Source organism: Myiozetetes cayanensis, unplaced genomic scaffold (genome assembly GCF_022539395.1).
Source record: "Myiozetetes cayanensis isolate MyiCay16 unplaced genomic scaffold, myiCay2020 scf3, whole genome shotgun sequence".
Classification (NCBI taxonomy): Eukaryota; Metazoa; Chordata; class Aves; order Passeriformes; family Tyrannidae; genus Myiozetetes; species Myiozetetes cayanensis.
The window spans coordinates 51,777,681-51,796,931 of NW_026087521.1; the positions used below are offsets into that span (position 1 = coordinate 51,777,681).

The 19,251-nt window shown below is 46.0% G+C and overlaps 1 protein-coding gene across 2 annotated transcripts; it reads right to left on the bottom strand.

The window, feature by feature from the left end:
- Positions 1-411: 411 nt before the first annotated feature.
- Positions 412-18,292, bottom strand: CYTH4 (cytohesin 4). Of its 2 annotated transcripts, XM_050324016.1 has the most exons (14): positions 18,184-18,271; positions 17,644-17,757; positions 12,228-12,310; positions 9,887-9,984; positions 9,518-9,584; positions 7,004-7,122; positions 6,543-6,623; positions 5,775-5,887; positions 5,271-5,419; positions 3,528-3,639; positions 3,009-3,085; positions 2,660-2,731; positions 2,042-2,196; positions 412-1,713 (listed from the first exon to the last, which is right to left on the bottom strand). In XM_050324016.1, exons 1-14 carry the CDS (start codon positions 18,200-18,202, stop codon positions 1,641-1,643), a joined length of 1,332 nt encoding a protein of 443 aa, XP_050179973.1. In that variant the 5' UTR covers positions 18,203-18,271; the 3' UTR covers positions 412-1,640. The 2 variants fall into 2 exon arrangements, with proteins under 2 accessions (XP_050179973.1, XP_050179974.1); XM_050324017.1 differs by lacking the exon at positions 17,644-17,757 and having other exon boundaries at positions 18,184-18,292.
- Positions 18,293-19,251: the final 959 nt, after the last annotated feature.

Sequence of the window (19,251 nt, forward strand, 5' to 3'; positions counted from 1 at the left end):
CTCCAGGCTACGTTTTGATGGCTTTTGTCACACAGAGCGTAAGCCTAAGAAGCACTGGAACAGACATGTCTCACCCAAATCCTAGGCTCTGGGGCATCTCTCACCAACCAAACACATATTTATATTTCACTTACATATTTTGGAGATGTTGACAAGATAAGGGGCCATATTCTGACTTCTCCTCAACATCTGGACAAGAGCCTGCCTCCCCTCATTGAATCCAAAGCAGGAGTGAACGTGTGTGTGTAACCACATGTGCTCTAGAGCAGTGGGCAGCAAACTCACTCTGTATCACATCAGTAACAAAGAGATTCCATGCAGGAGACATTTGCAGGCGCGAGCAGAAGAAAACCTTCACGTTTCTTCTCCAGGGTGAGCGCGTGCTTCAACTCTGAGATACGCTCCCTGACTCTTGAAATTAATTCAACATTCCTGTGGCTTGGGCAAAAATAACCGGAATGAATAATCGGGCTGTGCTGGCCCTGCTGCAGATTTCCTGGCAGATACAGCCCCCTGCAGGAAGAAAAAAGCCAAGAGACTGCGGTGGTGCTCAGGCTGCTTTGCTGGGCACAGGAACATGACAGTCTTATCTCGCATCCTCTGCCTTTATCATGAAAACGATAGCGTACCCTGAGTTTTGGGCTTGTTTCAAGCACTTTTATTTCTTTTTTTACACAAGAGACAGAAACCCCCAGACTCCAGATGATACCAATGTGTGAAGATGGGAATGCCCCTGTGTGTGTGTGTGCTAGTGTGAGGGAGGTGGAGGCACCTCCAGTTTTTCATGCCATCTGGCTGAGAGCCTTTCAGATACAAAGCCTCTGGGCTGGTACAAGGAACCAATCTTTTTTGGGGAGCCATCAGCCAGGAGAGCTAGTGTTTGGGTTTCTTCCCTAGGGAAACCTGTGGTTGTCCCCAAGGCTCAAAACAGAGAAACAAAAGACTCAGAGTTGCTTCCTTGGTCCCACTGCCCCTCTACACTCAGTTATCCCTTATATTGGATAGGGATCCAACATCTCTATCTTTCTAAAAGCTGAAACTCAGTTCCAGAGCAGGGACTTCCCAGGATTATAGCCCTCATGGCTACAGAAAGAGGGAGAGAGGGATTTCTTCTGAACTGAGGGCTTTTTATCTTACCTTGGCCTCTGGTTTCCCAGTGAGGTCCTAAATATTAGTGGTCTCCACCCCACAAACACCACACCATTCAGGCCTTTCTGCTCTGCAGCTGCGCTCAGCTGCTCCAAGAACATCTACATGGCTCCTCACAGAAAAATACCCTGGCCTGGTTTGATTGTGGGAGTGGCCAGAGCCATTCTGCAGACATTCTTGTCTCCTCTCAGATCCTGTCCTGGACATACAGGAGAACCCAAAGGCCAGTTGCTGTTGAGCCTTTGTGTTCAGACGTTGATAACTTTGTGCCCACAGTTCTGACAGTCCTCAGTGGATTGCACCCTGCGCCACTGCCTTCAGTTTGGAAAGGGAAGAAGCAAACCTGGCAAGCTGTCCTGTCATTTATCTTCCTGCCAAGTGGGAGGCAGAGGGAACCAATGCTCCCAAATTTCTTCACTGGAAGAGCCCAGCAAGAGAGGGAAGCTGTCCACCAACCAATGCTTTCCTGAGGCCACTGACCAGGTCAGGGTTCAGTTTTTGCTGGCAATCTTTTTCTTACGGGCAGAGACCAGATCATAGAAAGGATCCTGCGTGATGCTTGTTCTGGAAATAAGAGGAAGTGGGAGGAAAAGTAACAGATTTAATGATGGAGAGCAGCACAGCCAACCCAAACAAACTTTCACAGAGACACCACGTACCAAAGTGTAGGACTGGAGATCTCCAGACTCACAGCAGAGAATTTAGCTGTGGCTAGGGATTATCCAGAAGGGACCTTGAAACTCTTTAAAGTCAAGAGGTACCACAATTGCTAGACTACAAACATTTCTTTCCACCCCTCTTTTGAAGCTCTGATAGCCAAATAATCTGTGTGACCATTTGTCCCTGGGGCTGAACAAAGGCAAGCTCAGGCCTCCAGTTCTGGTCTGCTCACCGTATTGCCTCAATCCACTCATCACGTTCTGCTGGTGTGGCTGCTGAGATCTTGTAGGACTGATGCTTGCCTTCAACCACCTTCCCATCCCCATCTGTTTTGCAGGCTTTGATCTTCTGCCCTTTGCAGTTGGGATTGTAGAGTTCAAAGCAGTTCTGTCAGGAAGGAAATAAAATGGAACAGTAGGGGAAGACACGGTGGACGAAGGGGGCTATGCTGCCTTCCACCACGAGTGACAGGCTCAAAGAGCTTCCAAAAGGGGGGAAAGCATTCTGTCTCTGAAAAGTAACAGATCCTTTCTTTCCCCACCCCGAGAATTGAACCCACATCTCATGGTGAAAAATAGCTAGGAAGTCAGCTGTGTGCAGTCATCTCTGCCCACCTAGACATATATACACACATGTGAAAACACACAATACAGCCAGTCAAAGGACAGCTGTCTGTTCACACCAGAAATATAAATTAAAAACACAGTCATGTTTAGGTGGGGGCACAAGGCAGTTTGGAATGGCACCGTCCCCTCTGAGAAGCATGATTAGAACAGGTTGTGTGCATCTTCTCTTCCCTCTGACCATCTGACAGCCTGTGCTGGCAGAGTACCAACTAGTGGAGACTTACTGGCTTTTTGGGATCATCCACCTTCCTGACTGATAGGTTCTCCAAGGGGATAATGCCCAGAGGCTCTTTGTCCTGAAGGCAAGGAAACATGAATTAATACCCAAGATGCTCCCCAGATCTATGGCACTATTTAGAGCCTCTCTGATTTCCCAGACATGTGTCTTTGTGGAGGTGACAGGGGTAGTGTATGCCTGGGGAGACAAGACCACAGGTAGGAAACAGACTGAGTTCAGTCTGGGAGCACAGGGTAGAAGGGAAGATCCTTGCCCCCTATCTTCTGCTCCTCCCTGGCCCCTCAGAGACTCATAACCACCCAGGACACTTTCCCAACCACGAGTTAAGCCTTTACCGTGGTATATTCAAAGTAGTACAGGCAGTTATCTGTCAGAATGAACCAGCGGCGTTTCCAGGTTTTCACACGTCCTCCTAAAGGCAACGAGGTTCAAAAGCCTTTAGTCACACATTTTTCTGTCCTTCCCCCTGCCACCCCCAAGCTCCAGACCTGCACACACAGACATACACTCCCAGGTGTCACTGTAGCTGAGCTCCGAGGAGACATTGCGGTGCTAACCACTGATGTGACTCAGTGTGGTGGACACGCTTACGCAGGGAGCCAATTTTGCTCTGATGGTGATGGGAATGGGAACAGGAGAGGAATATCTTCTCGAGTCCCTTTTTGACCAGACAGAGCCTGCAATAGCTGGGAGGAGGGAGCAGCAGCTGGTTTCAACAGCAGGTGTCAGCCTCAGCCCACCACAGCAGACAGGACCAAAGGACAACAGAGGTGATGGTGGGTTCCAGGGGGAGATTTGTGGTGGGAGGCAGGCAAGCAGGGAATTCAGTGGAGCTAGGGAAGTCCTCCCCTTACCTAGTTTCAGCAGCCAGCCCTCACGGTTAGGGTTGAAGAAAGTATGGGTGAGGTCGTTGCCATCATCCTCTGGTATGGAGAATGGCTCGTTCTTTATGCTCTCAAACAGATTCTGCCCCAGAGCATTAATGGAGAGAGAGAAAGACAGTGAAAGATTTACTTCTGACAAAGCTTGTACTCAAGCTCTAAGTCCATCTGGTCCATCACTCTATTTCTACAAGGGCAGGCAGGCAAAGTGCAGGGGAGCTGACAGTGAGCACTGGGGGTACAACAGCCCTCAGTATACACATCACAGGGTTTCAAGAGAGATCACTAGCTCTTTTCTGCATTTTGTGTCATAAAGAGTCTCAGTTTGGAAAGTCACAGACACAAAATGGTGCACCCATAGCAAGACAGGCTGCTGTGACTAAACCCAGCATGACACAAGTGCTGCTTTGGGTGGTATTAAGGCACTAGGATGGGGACTCAACACGGCAGAGACTGCAGCCCCATTTAGACCCTGGGTTGATGGGGCCAAACACTGCTGCATGTAGAGACCAGGACATATAGCTACATGGCCACAAGGAGGCACATTTCATACAACCGAGGCTTTGGCACTGAGGGACACAAAGGGCAATATTCGTAACAGCAGAGTGACAGGGAGGCAGGTTACTAGCTTTCAGAGTATACTGAAATGTTGCTAACATCACTGGATTTGCAGTCATTTATAACACAAATCCCAAACCAAGTTAAAAAAAAAAAAAAGAAACTACAGGCTTCTGCATCTTCCCTCAAATTGCCTGAACAAAATGACACCAGGAGTAAAATCTAAAGCCTTTACCCTGAGGGGATGCTGCTCAGCAAACCCACATGTGGGATGTAGGTAGCCTCTTTGACACAAGACAGAAGTTATTGCCCCCAGGCTGGTTGGTGGAGCCAGACACACATAGGCAGGCTGCCCGCCTCTACCTGGCCTCATAGGGCAGGTCCCATACCTGCTGAGCCTTTGAGAAAATGGAAGCTCCACCTTTGCTAATGGATGCATCCCCTGTCTCTGCATCTTCATCTCCTGGGATAAGAGACACTGTGGACCTGGTGAGAGCTTTCCAGATGCTGGAAGAGACCCTGACACTCACTGGGGCTTATTGGTTTTACTCATTCAAAGATACATCCTGGTGTAAGAGAAGTCAGGCACTGGTGTCCTGACTGATGAAAACACTGGAGTCAGCTGAGACATTTAGGTATGAAAAAGGGAAAGGGATTCATAATCTTGGCCACAGTGACATTGGCTCCCATACACAGAGACACACAAGAAATAGATAGTCCCCTTGGGGGCTAGGATTTTCAAAGCTGGATGAAAGAGTGAGGTGCCCAGCTACCTCCCAGAGAGGTGTGTACCCCATTCACATGGCCTCATACCTAAACGACACACAGCAGCATCTGTTCCTCTCTCACATGTACAGACTCAAAAGCACAAACTTTCTTAGACTGATACAGCTATTCCCTGAATGTCTCCAGCCTTGCCTCTCTTGCTCCATGTCCTCACTAACAAGAATGTGTGAAGCTTCTCTCCAAAGCAGTTCCCACATTTTCCAGATTCGCTTTTACACATACTGCCCTCTTTCCCCATGAGGACCTTCTCCTTGTATGGCAGGGGAGCAGTAGGCCTGTATCACACTGAGACCTGCAGACCTTTGCTTCTCAGCAGGACTCTGGGCAGAGAGAAGAGGTGATTTTTGATGACATAATTGGAAGCCTTCTTACCTTTAAGAGCTCTTCTGGCAGGTCCCCTCCATTGTCAATGCCTCTGTTGATGGATACAAACCTTTCAAAGTGGGGTTTGTCTTTCACATTGGGGTTGTGCAGGCTGGTGTTAAGCATGATGATAGAGAAGGAGAGTATGTAACAGGTATCTATCAATGAGAAAGAAAACCAGGATGGGTACCACTTGTTTTAGAGCACAGAACAATCCACACTCTAGCAGGTGGCTTGGTTTCTAGTCACTGAAGAATAGTGTCATTCTCTCAATTGCAGGAGAAGAAGGGAGATGTCCACTCTGCTAGGAGAAAGAGGGACATATTTGGATTGGGGTGATTCCATTCCCTCAGGATATTGGGGCAAGTTGGGCAGATCTGGTCCAATAATGGCTTTGCCAGCAGGAAAGTTTCTACAGACCTACATCTCTTAGTGCTATCCTTGCTGCAGTGCAGGCTCCTCTCTCTAGCAAACGGTGTAGCTCAGCTTTACAGGCCTTCTCCCCATAACTACCTGTGGACTGGAACACTCCTGGGTTACACTTGCAGTACCAGTTGGCAAAGGCCTCCATCATCCGGTCAATCTTCTGTGCTTCCCCAGGCAGCCGGAAACTCCACAGGAACTGTCTATCAGGAGCAGCATGCCAGATAGGTAGTCAGATTGGGTGCAAGAAACATTTATCCCTTCCCTAAACCCATGCAACACCATGAAAATAAAAGAATTCATCTCATCACACTGGGGAGACAACACAGTGCATGAAGGAGGAGCTCTGCTCCTCTCTATGGAAATTGCCTGGGATCATCAGCCTCAAACACCCTAAAAGCAGGAAGCAGAACTAAGCATCCTGGAAATCATGGCTCTGCTTCTTAATGAGTGCCCTGCAAGGCAGCAGAGACCTCAAGAGAAGAAGTCCTGCGAGGAGGTGGCCTATAAGAAAACAAGATGCCCTAAGACTGAGTCACTGTGTCATTGACATAACTGGCACTGTGGACAGACATGATTTCTGCTGCAAAAAATAACTTTTCCCATCCCCCCAGACACTGAAGCAACAGGGACCCACTTTTCTGCACATGGTCAGTCCAGTCAAGGGGCCATGAAAGTGTTCCCCTTGGAGAAGTTGTTGACAACTCACAGAGCAACAGCCTTGGAGCCACCACATGCAGTGGGGCCTTGGGAAGTTCCCATTTCAGACCAGTAAGGCTTCCTGACCTTCCTGGCTGGTAAGACCTAGTGGCTGAGCAGGCTCCAGCAACATCCCCTTCATCTGTCACTGTCACTTACCTCAGTGCCTGCACCAGGTTTAAGTGGGCAAACTGGTGACATGCCACAAAGGCTTGGAGGATCTCAATGTTTTTGGGGTCCCTGGGAGAGGATAGAGGGAAAAGGTCAGAAGAGAGCTCTGACCCCGCTCACTTTGGATGCCCCTTGGTGTGACAACATACCCCTGGCTCCATGCTAGCCTCCACTTCCCCCTGACCAAGAAGCAGTCAATATGTGCTCTCTTGTCTCAGAAGACTGACCTCATTACAGGCAGGAGGAAAAGCAGCCCATATAGCCAGCCTTAGTTACCCTCCAAAGACCCTCCCAGGGATGTACTGCCTACCCAGCCCACTGTGGTTGGAGGTATGTTCAGTCTTGGCACCTGGCTGAGGTCTGCCACAGGTCATCCCAAATGGTAGTTGAGAGGAGACAGGCAGGACAGGGCCTCCAAAGGATCTCCTCGTCCTGTCTGGGTTGCTCACCTCCCACCCAGGTAATCCCCAATGGCTGTCTTGTTCAGACCTTCACCCTTGTGGAGGAATTTGGCGATCTCCTGCAGGTCTGAGGATAATACCTGGTGCTCAATCAGGTACTGAATCCCCTGGGAAGGAGAAGCAAGACAGTGAAGTAAGACATCTTTGTGGTCTGATGAGAAAGTAGGACTCCAACACATTGATATCAGCCTTCCTCAGCTTTGATGAACTTGCCTCCTCTGTCACTCCCCAGTCCCTTTATGGGAGATCCCAGTCATGATCTCATCTTTATTCCCTCCCTCTTCATCCACTATGGGTGATCAGTGCCATTTTCATTTTATCCCTACATCTGGCTAAATGTTTTACTGTGATGGAAACTCAAACAAATAAAAATGGGCAATGTAGTTTAAAAGTCAAAAAGGTAAAGTGAAAATAATTCATTTTAATATTTTCAATCAAAATATCGTAGTGTTCTGTTCCCAAATGTCATTTTTTTTTCTAAATTAACTTAAAGGAACACTGTTTTTTAAAAGAAGACATAATGAAAAAAAGGTACTCAGGCAAAAATAAAGGCTTGAGACAACTTAAAATAATCTTTTCTTAAATTTTTCTTCTATGCCATAGAACAGAGAAGACTGCAATCTTTTCAGTTCCATTCCTCCTAGCCAGTAAGGATGGAATATGCTTTTTAAGGAATACAGAGGGTCTGAGTTGGGTTGTGCAAAGAGTCAATATCCTATTTTAGAGAGAATTTCATGATTTTCAAAGCCAAAGAAAGCTGAGGTTTTGTTCAAAAGATCCTTGGCAATATCTAACAACACTACAGTTCTCCAGACCACATAGCAATTCTCCTTACAAAATACAATAAAAGAATGAAAATTATTTTAGATCCATCAAAATGTTCTACTTCAATGGAATCATTTCACTTTGCCCTTTAATATATAAGAAACTATCTCTAAAATGCCCCATAGAAAAAGCAGTTTCAAAAGAAGAAATTGAAATGTTTGTGAGATATTCTTTTTCCATGCTATTTTCCTTTCTTTTTCCCCAGATGGAATTTTGGTAAGATCAATTTAATTTTGCAAAGCATTGCAGTGGTGATGGGGCCCCGTTTTCCAAAAGAAAATGTTTCTCCCCAAAGGTTTTATTTTGCCAGATTCCTAAAGCTTATCTCCTCTATCCTCAGGAACTTTCCATGGGATCTTGGAGATAGGAACTCATTTAAAGTATCAGCATTTTTGCATAGGTGGAGTGTAACCTTAGAAAGGAGGGGTAAAGAAATTTCCTTGCATTTCAGCACCTTCTAGTTTACTGCATGTAGCAAAAAGGAGGCAATAATCAGAGAGCTGCATAATACAGGCACAGCATATATAACATTTTGACCAGCCTGATAGGCATTAAACTAATAAAATAATAATAATAATATAATCAATAATAATAACAACAACAATAATATGAGATATATAAAATATAATATATAATTATATATATTAAAATAATAAACTAATAAAAACTGGTTTGGGATTAGAACCAGTTTGGGTATTTCTGCACAGCATGGCCCAGTGTCACAGAGAGATGCCTCTGGGGCTTCAAACCAAGGTCAGACTGAAAGGCAAAACAAAACCTTCTGTCACGCAGGCTCTAAGTACCGATACTCACTGCTCTGAGAGAGCTCCTACTGGCAGAGGGATGTCCAGGGGACTGGTAAGCACTCCAGCTGTGGTGTGGATGCTGGGGAAGGCATCTTGACAGTCTCAGCAGGGCACAGAAGGAGGGATGAGAAGTTGTCATGCCGAGCAGCAGCCACCCAAGATGTTAGCTGTGGTAGTTAGCTGGTGATGAGCTATCATTCGATCGCAGCTTGTGGTTTTACTTACAGAGCTCAAAAAAGTGGCCCACCAGTGAGGAGGAAGGAAGAGGGAACTGTCTTTCTCACATCTTGTCTACCTAATCATAATGTTTCTAGAGCTTTCTGCAGAGGGCTGAAGGCAATTGACACTACTGGTCAGAGTCCCAGAAAGTAGAAAAGCTGTATTTACTCCACAGTTCAACCAATGCTAACAAAATCAAAACTCTTTCCAAAATGACAGAGCCATCTTGTCCTCTTCTGTTATGAATGAGCCAAGGAACTAGACTAATTCTCAAAATTTCTCCCTTTCTTCCTTGTTTCATCCTCCTCTTTCACATTATAGCAAACTGTTAGCCTCACAGTCAAGAAGAGCTGTGCTGAAGGAAATTTGGCAGTGTTAAACCATCCTCCCCTTCTCTTACATTTGTGCTTGAATTGTATGAGATGACCTATAAGCACTTGATGTGGGGGAGACAATACAGCTTGATCATATATCCAGGAATATTCAGGAACAGAATGGAGAGTGCTGCTAACTGGAGCCTTAGTGAGTTAGGAAATCAGCCCCACAGTCCCATACCATAGTTCCTTTGACATAGGGGGCTGCAAGTGGAGCAGTAGCCAGCAGAGGATCTTCCTCCAAGCTTTATCTTCCTAGGTGTATGAGCAAATCCTACCTTTGCAGGGTCCATGTTGAATTTCTTCCGGCCCAGGGACAGAATTTTATCCCTCTGTGATAGTTTGCTGCAAACACACACACACACACACACACACAAAAAAAAAAAAAAAAAAAAAAAAAAAAAGGAAAATCAAACTTAGAATAAAGGACCACGTCATTTTACTCACAAGTTAGTAATAAGCTAGGTAACTTAGATATCTTAAGGACAGGTGTCTGACTATCCAGAAATAAAGAGAAATCTAAGAGGAGAGAAGGGGATTCCTGGCCTCATTTCCTTGTCCTTTTTGTGATCCAAATCCCATTAGTGCTTATGTTTTCTCAACCTCAAAAGAGAGACTGTAAAAAAAGGCATACTCATTCCACTTGCCTGGTCTGCTCTCCAGGATTATTGTCTGCCTCTTGCCTCTCTGCATTTTGGAAACGCTCAATCTCTGCAAACACTTCAGCAATCTCCTCCTTCAGCTTCTGCAAAAGAAACATTGGGAGGATGAAGGCAATGGAGGGAAAAACAGCAGACATACATACAGAGCACGTTTTACTACTTCCCTCAAACATAGGAAAAGAACAGGTCAGATGGTCACAACCAGCCAAGGATATCTATGAAACGGGGGCTGCCCTGGGGTGACCCTGTTGGATTCCAGATGAAAACAATTGGATAGAGGGGCAGAAGAATGTTCTCATGTCTGTTGTCAATCAAGGTTGGAAAAATCAAGATTAGCCAGTGTGGCGAGTGTCAGAGAGCTCGCCCCAGTGTTGATTTCAGTTCCTCAAACAATGTCAGAGGAAAGAATTCTTCCATTGTGCCCCTTTTCTTTGAGCTTTTACTTTGCATAGCCCTGCTACGCATCCAGGAAAGGGGAAGTGGAACCAGTAACTGTGAGGTCAATATGAACCTGAAGTGGCAATACTATGAAACACAGAGTTTTTAATGTACCTATCATTCAAATACCATTGAGCAGATACCTGTCTTTAGGGGGAGAAAGAAGAAAGGAGGAGTAAGAAAAGAGTAATTACTGCCAAATTTTTAAAAAAATCAATTGTGGAATTCACTTTCCTTTAGGCCCATGACAGACCGTGGCCTTCTTGGCTGGATATCCTGCATTACTAAGGAAATCTATATCTGCTTGTTTCCATTCTTCAGTTATGGTCCTCCTCAGAGCCAAAGTACATTAGATCTCTTCCAGGAATCACCCAAACTCTTCCCCAGGCAAACCACAATAAGCAGGGCAAGAAGGGTTATTTTATGACAGATCCTTTCTCATCAAGGAATGAGGATGTGGATGGAGCATGTAATCAGACAGAGAAACTGAATTTCTGCAATATCCCATAATTTAAAAGCGATTCAGTTTTGCTTTGGCCACCTTCTATTGTGCTTCATTAGTCTCCAGAGCTGTGAGTGTTGTTACTAAGCTTTAGGTATTTCAAAAATGTAATGAAGCCATGATCTTAGCTCCCAAATTTCAAATTATTACCAATTTTGTTATTTTATTCACTGTTGGTTTTTGGCACTGTTACTGGCAAGTCAAGACCCACCCTCTCCTCTCTCTCTCCTCCCCCAGACACTCGCCCCAGGTCTTTCTGTTTAAGGGTATTGCTAGACACTTTCTGAAAAAATCCCCTGGGGAAAATGTCTCTCATTCTGAAGTAGTCTTTTCACCTAAACTCATTCTGCTCCATTGCACAACGCATTGCTTAATGGATTTAGAACTTAAAATATGCAGTTTGTGCAGTCTAGCAACATTTCTCTGTCCATAATGGGCAAAAATATGTAGTATTCCTCTTACAGTGCCCATTGCCTATTCTGAAAATTAAAGAGAGAAGAACCACACACCAGCAAATGACATGCACGTACATTCATAATCTGTTTTGCAAGAGGAGACAAGACACTATTCTGATTTGCAGCAGAAAGAGGGAGTCTGTAGTTTGGCTTAATCCTTTATGATATCTGGACATCTTCATGTGGGAAAATCAGTCCAAGTCCAATAATTCACTGCAATAAGCTCCCTCAAATGGGAGACCATATTCCATGGTGGTGGAGGCAGAACAGAATAGGAAGTGTACAGTCCCATGCACAATTGGGGTGCAATCTGACTAATTTTGAATCTGTTACTTTCAGACATTTTTAAGAGTCAGTGTAGAAATGTTTGGGTCTGCTAAAAGAAAAGAAGAAAAGCAATCTCAACCACAAAAAGTTGTGTGGAAGGTCCTGCCAACACAACTCTTTGAAAAGATGGGATCCTTCATGAAGGACTTGTTAGAGGTCCACAAACAAAACAAAAGTTTCATAAACACAGGATGATGATGCAGGTAACAAGGACTGATATGTCATTAGCAGGTAATCAGTAATTAAAAATAATCATAAATGCTGACCCAGGTGCCTGCCAGTATGGCAGTGATTAATGAATATTCATTACCTTAATCCTAAATATGCTATCCCAGCTCATCCCTCCTCATAATTTGACCAGCCTTCCTCAAATATCCCATTAGGGCAGCTGATGATTCCTGCAGCAGAGGCTTGTATGTACACTGGGGGCAAATAGACCAGGGCAGCCTGAAGTTGAGAATTCAAGTTGGATCATGACAGAGAAAACATCTCCATGCCAATGCCAAAGCACTTCTGTGTGGCCTGGACTATTATGCAAAGATGCTCCTTGGTGAAGACAGATTTTAGAAGGCTTGGCAGACAAGAGAAACAGGATGGTCCTTACCTTAATGTCCTCCAAAAGCCCCTGTTTGTGCTGCCTGATTGTCTCTATTTCAGTCTCTTCAGCCTCGCTCAAGTCAGTTGACTCTGGAAGAATAAAGGTGTCCGTGACAATAGTACTGGGGCCAACACATCAAAGAAAAAGCTGCCTCAACCTCTCAGCAGCTACCCTCTCCTAGGGTCATGTCACAGCAACTCTGATTTCTGGGTTTCAACATCTATGCTCCCTGCTGTTGCAGCCACTGGACCTCACTTTTGGCCTGCAAATGGGTCTCATTCCAGAGCAAGCAGCACAGACCCATTACACCTTTACTTGCAGTCAGGTGCTGTGCTGGTAGCCCTCTTATCTAATCCTGCAGCAGCCCACCCGCCCACTCAAGCAATTCTGCTTGCTGGGAGCGCAATGAAGAGGTCTCATGAAATGCTCTCTGGTGGTTTTTATGTCATTCATCTCTATGTACTGAAAATCTGTGACCTAAACACATCCAAACCTACATCCAAACATGCCATGAAGAGCCACTGGCTTCATGGATTGATCCACCACAGCTAGGGTCACAAGTGACTTAAGAGAGAGAATCAAGGTTTTTGAAATCTGAAGGCAGGATCTGGGGGGGGATGAAAGCCTTGCTGAAGAAGGAATGTCTTTGGGAGGCTGTTGTTCTGTGGACCACAGACAACACAGAAATATGAGTAGGCTTTCTTCTAATATACAGGAAGTTAAACAGAGAGCAATAGAGCCAAGGCAACCACAACATGATTCATAAAACACCTAGAACAATTGGGGTGACAGCACTGCTGCTAAATATAATCCAGGTGAAACGTGGCCTCTTCAGCAAGGAGAAGGAGGAGAAGGCTGCAGCCAGAGAGAGGAGGCAAAGCAGATGACGAGGCTCCAAGGGAAAAAAAAAAAAAAAAAAGCTCACAAAAGGCTGAGAGCACTGGAAGTCACTGCTGAAGTGGCAGACAGGGCTCTTGCTGCACCTGAATACTGCAAGACAAAGCTTTCCCAGGAAGCCGTGTCAAGTCACTGGATGTCCCGCTTCACTGTTTTATGAGCCAAAATCCCCCCCGGCCTCCTATCTTCCTGGAAAAAGGGGAAGTAGCACCAGTTGCATTGGAAATTCTCTTGGTGTGGATCTCACATGCAAAACAACTGCTATAAATATGACTGGAGGAAAAAAGAGGAAGGAAGCAGCCACAACAGACAGAAGGAAAAGGGGACAAGGGCAATCATTTTGGAGTCCACATGCTTCTTTCCTGTCATGGCCACAATAGCTCAGAAAGATCTGCCTTCCACAATCCTAATCTTTCCCCCATGAGCTAAGTATGTTCCTGTTACTTTTCTCAGGCTGCAGCCTCTCTTTCTGCTGGTTTCAAACATTGCATTCCCTGGGGAGAGACTGCTGAATCTGTGGGAGTAAAGCACTGGACAAGCAGCCAGCATGCAGCCAGGACTGGGATGGACCCATGTGCCCTCCCAGTCCTAGAAGCAGCCTTTGTGAAGAGCTGAAAGAAGCTGACTGACTGCTGAAGCCGGTCAAGATGGAAGGAAAACCTGTGGCATCCAGAAGCTCGCAACAGCCAAATCTGTATGTGAGAGGAAAACAAACAACCAAGCAAACAAGCATAAAGCCAAGCAAGCAACCAAGAAGGCAAACAAAAAATAAACAATCAAAAAGAAACCACAACAAAAAACCCCCATGCAACAGCTCAGCTACTTGTTAGGCAGGTTGCTAACTTCCCTTTAAATGTCAGCCCTGTGCCTCTGTGGAGCAGTGCCTGTGCTCCAGCTTAATTTATGTCTCCCACTGTTCTGGCATCTGCAGGGGATGAGGCCAGCCTCTCAGTCTACCCAGCTTTATCTCTCTCACTCCTGCAGGGGTTTGTAATTGTGGAATCACTGGGGTGATTCCTTGACAAATTACAACTAAGACCTTTTGCCCTGTATTTCTTTCCACAAAAACATCATAGCAGGACATACCTGAGGAACCTCACCTTCCCCCACCCCATCAGCAAACTGTTGTGTGGCTGGCTGCTTTGCTTCAGTTGTTATTTGTCTACTAAAGCAGCCTGAAGCATCTCAAAGAGACATGAGGCTCCCAGAGGACACCATCTCACCCACATGACCCCCAACAAGATTGTAAATAATGGATTCCCCTTCCTCCTGAACATCTGAAAACCTCAATCCCAAGTGATTCACCAGTCCAGTTTGTCAGAATGAGAAAAGTGTGGGAAGGATTGTGTGTGTGTGTGTGTGTGGAAGGTGGGGGACAAAAAGCATATGAGTCATGGGGAAGGAATTAAAGGATAAATAAGCAAGAAAAAGTAACATAGTATAGAAAAAAATGGATGGATCAAAATTTCAGGGCAACTTAGACTGAGCTGCAGAGAGGGTCCTTGTTAGGTTTCCTAAGTTTCCTGAATAGTTTAAGTCCTTGATTGCCTTGGAAAATAATTCAGAGGTCAGTGCATGCACATTATTCCTCTGTCCTAATAGAAGGCCTGATGCTCTGCTCAGGGTGTTCTGAGGCCATTCATCAATGTTACTGACCACACTGCAATCAGGGGAAGTGAACACAAAGGGCTTGTTTGGGGAACCATCCACAGACAGGCAGTGAAGGAGCAGAGGCAGCTGGGCCAGCAGCAGGTGAGTTACTGAGAGCCTTTCCTTCCCTCTCCACGTTGAGAACAAGCTCAGCCAACAGGAGAAGGACACTGAGTGAAGAATCACCTGGCTCACTCTAGACACTTGCAATGGCAGAGGGAATTCATCCCTGCACCAGGGGATGGAAGAACAGCTTCAGCCTCGTCAAAGTCCTCCGTACCACCAAGTTCCACTTTGCTCCAGAGTTAGGTGAGATCACAGATGAGGCATAGCCCTGGTCAGGGTTCTCTGCACAGGGGGAAATTTCACTCTGGTGAAGAACAGACCATGAAAACACCCACACATTTCAGGAAGATACTGCCAGCCAAACCAATGCTGAAGTTTCACAGTTCAGACACACAAAAAAAGAACGTCTGGCATCCTCTCCAGAGAGGACATGAAGTTGCTGCTTGGAATTTATTTTCAGAGAGCAAATGTTGAAAGGAAAGTGCATCAGCATCACGTTTGTTGTTCTTACACCTGCTCTTGAGGTTGTTTCCCCGCTCTTAGGGCAGAACCAGAGAGAAAGACCAGACAATTCCTCATGAACTACCAGGCTTGTATTTTCAGTGCTATCACTCAAAACACTACATAGACTTCAATTCCAGTTGCGGTGACTTATGCCTCCAACCTCCCCATCTGGAGGGCAGGTCAGAGTTACCCAAACATCTGGGTACTTATGTGGCCAGTAGAGAGTACTGTGTCTGCTGGTCTCATTTCCCACTGCAAAGGGCTGTGCAGAACCATCCAGATGCTAACTAAGGCTTGCAAACCCAAGCAAAATGATATGAATAGGAAGAAAGCTTTTGAAGCATAGAGATAAGTGGGAAGTTGACTATTCAGGAGAGCTCGAAGGATGGGCTGCAGAAGCAGTGGGGGAAGGTTACGAAAAATGACTCTATCTGTAGCACTGTGGTAAACCATCCATGTGCTACACACCCACAGAACGACAGCAGAGGTTCATTAGGCCCGTTTGCAAGGCAGTGTAGGGCTCTGAGTGCAGATACCAAAGGGTTTGGGCACCTCCACCAGTGGCAACACACAAGCAGAGCAGCCTGATGGGCACCTTCTGCCAGAAGGAGGCTATCCAGTGGAAAAATTTTGCCTGAAATTCTTTTTCTTTTTCAATATGGCTGTTGTCTCATCTGCAGATACAGACCACCACCTCCACAACCAGGTATCTGGCTGGCAACAGGCAGATGACAGGAAGTCTTCCAGCTCCTCAATTCCCTCCAACCCTCTCTGTCTCTTTCCTGCAGCCACTCCACAGTTCTCTTCCAGCTTGTGTCAGAAGAAATTCAACATAGATGCCAACAGGTTTAATTTGCGCATTTCAGTTATGGGGGAAAGGTGTAAAGGAGAATTTATGTTGCCTCCTGGTCCCCTTATCCCACATGAAAACTTATATCAATCAGGGTAGCTTCCAGCCACTTTTGACTATGGCTCTTACCCCACACATCCTAGCACAGGATACCATGGCACCAGTATGCTCTCCCATGTTTCAAACACCCAGCTCAAGGACTGGGCATATGGGCTCTGTGGTTTCCCCAGAAAGTCTTGAGAAGGTTCTGAAGGAATCTGGAAGAGGACATACACTGCAGGGACAGCAACCTCCCCACACATATAGGTCATATCACACAAATATGTACCTGACAGGACCGTCACACTTCCAGGTAGGAGTGACCCCAGGAAAAAGTGTACATATTCCTCTGACCTTCAGGACAATCAAGCCACAACTCAGCAATATCAAATGCATTCAGTACCCTAAAGTTCACTGGAAAACTGTGTCTGGTAGCAGCCTGGGCTCTCAAGGGAGCTCAGCATCAAACAAACCCTCTTTCTCACCCAGCTGTAGAGTGACAGGATGAGACTGAGCAAAAACATCAGTCAGAGCCAGCACATCTCTCCAGGCATTGCCTGCCTCTGGGCTCTGCCTCTACCAGAACTGAGCAAACCCACATTCTCCCTGAACAGGATCTCACTGTGCTATTGCAGTGTGTATACTTTATTGAAAGTATACTTACTTGAATGTGTAACTTTCAAGATATAATTAACTCCTAACACATAACCTGAGTGAATGACTGTGTCAGACCACCTGTTAGGAGGGAGGCACACCCTAAAATAACTAGCAAAACATGAGTTATCCCTCCTCCTGTCCAGTTTGTCCTGCAGAAGCTCTGTCCACAGTTGCTTTCTGGTGGGGTGATCTGAAGAGACCCACCTTCACCAACATTCATAGTCGGATGCTGGCAAGAGTTCAGCTCCTATAGGTACCACAAATTTCCCTGACAAGGAAGTATGTGGTTTGAGTGTGCCCCTTCCTTGGCTACACACCTCAAAGCTAAAATGTGCGCGACAGTTCCTGAAACTGGGCACTGCTTTTTGCTTTCACTCTCTGCTCCATAACCTATATACAAAAGCCTGATAGGACAGAGTCAGATCAGGAAGGGCCATTGCAAGGTGTTCGTTTTTCTTCCTGGCCCTTGTTCAGTCTATTGCCAGTCAGCTCTCCCTCTCTGGTGGCTTTGCACAGACACATGCTCAGAGCTTCCTCAGCCAGAGGCTAGAAGTGTTCAGCCTAGAAGTGTGCCTTTCCCTGCTGAATCCCAAACACTTTTCCCATCACCTGTCAAAGCAGGAAATAAAACCTAATAACTCTCTCAGTTCCCTGGCTTATCTCCCCCCACCCACATCTAACCATTGAGATTATTTCAGGACCAGGCAGGCCCACCTGCAGGTCACTTGGAGTTTGTAGGATCCTAATACAGTTATTTACCTTTAACATGGGCATAGGCAAGAGATGCCCCAGTACCAAAAGCCTTGCAAGAGCGTTGCACTGGGATACCCAACTGCATGAGAGGCTCTGCAGAGGCAAACCAGCTCCTGGAATCTGCAGGGAAACACCACTTTGGAACTTGCAAGCCGTGCCAGAGTTGCATGAAGAAAAGCCAAAGCTTACAAGTATTCATCCTAGGTGTTATATATACCCTTGATACCCCTGAGTCAGTTCCCAGCTCAGTCCAGGATCACCAGCCCAAGGGATCCTGGTAGTAGATACTCTCAGCACCAAAACCATTTGAATCAGTGGGAAATTTTCTCCCAATGTGAAAGGAGAGCAAGTAAAAAGAAACCCATGCCTAATCCTGAAGGCTGACAAGCAATTTACTGTATCCCCAGGGATCTTCCAGCATCTCATTCTTCCAGCCACCAGCCACAGAATCCACTCCAGCTGCAGGGATTTCATGGCGTGCTCTACTCAGTCAAACTGAGTGCACAGCCCTTACCCAAAAAAAGATACACAATGGTCAAGGCTTACCAGCAGGACAAAAGTCCATCCTGAAGAGTGAGATAAATTTTCAACACAAATGTGTTTCAACTGTGTTGAAAATGTGAGGTTTTTGTTCGTCCTTGCCTTCTGCTTGTTCAGATGCTTCACAGAACTGAAACAACTTGGAGTCAGTGACCAAGACCGCAGCAGAATTATGGGGGGTGTGTTGCCCTGTGACTCCTCCCTTCCTCTCCCTGTCCCTCTGATCACATGTCATGAGCTTGCCTCAGAGAAGGAAACTGTACGTGCATACTCCTGTGAGCTAACAGGGGCTCACTGGCTACTTCTGAAATACAAATGCACAGATGTATTTCCATCCCAGCAGCTTTTTGGGAATCTCTCTTTGAGGGGACTAAAATGAGCCATGAGAGGTTGATAGTACTTTGGGGTTTTGTCTCAGATACTCTGAGGAGAGAGGAGGAAAAAAAGGAAGTTCTTGATTCAGAAAACCCATCTGACTGGGGAAGTGGTTTCATTCTAAAGGAAAGATTCTTTCTGTGTTAATGCTGCAGCAGGTGGAGGGGGTAGGGATGGGAATGAACACTCTAAGATTGGAGGATGGTTGGTAGAAAGGAGAATAAAGCTGTTGGCTTCTTCTCCCTCCCTCAGTGCCCACTAATTCACTAACAGGCTGTTTTTCTTGGAAACCTTGTAAGTCAGGATAGAGTGAACGAAGAAGAAATTAAGACTTCTCTCAGGTCTTAATATTCCGCAGTATTCCGCTGGTGAGAGAACTGGCATTAGCAGGACTGTTTTGAAGGCATTTGTGCTGCTCTGTTCTGCTGTGAGGCAGAGAGGTGCTCTTTCTCCTCCAACTCCTTCACACAGCTCCAGAAGGGTTTATGCTTCCCCTTGACTTGTTTCTGGTTGCCATGTGATTTATGTGGTAGACCTGTGACGTAGACAATGTGGGGGAAAAAGAAGCGTGCAGGAGAGGACTGTGTTAGACCCAGAAGAACTGGTCATTGAATAAATAGGTCAAGGGCAAAATTCAAAACAGGTGTGATGCCCAAACAAGGCCCTTGCCTCCTCTAGCAGGAGAGGGTCGGCTCTTCT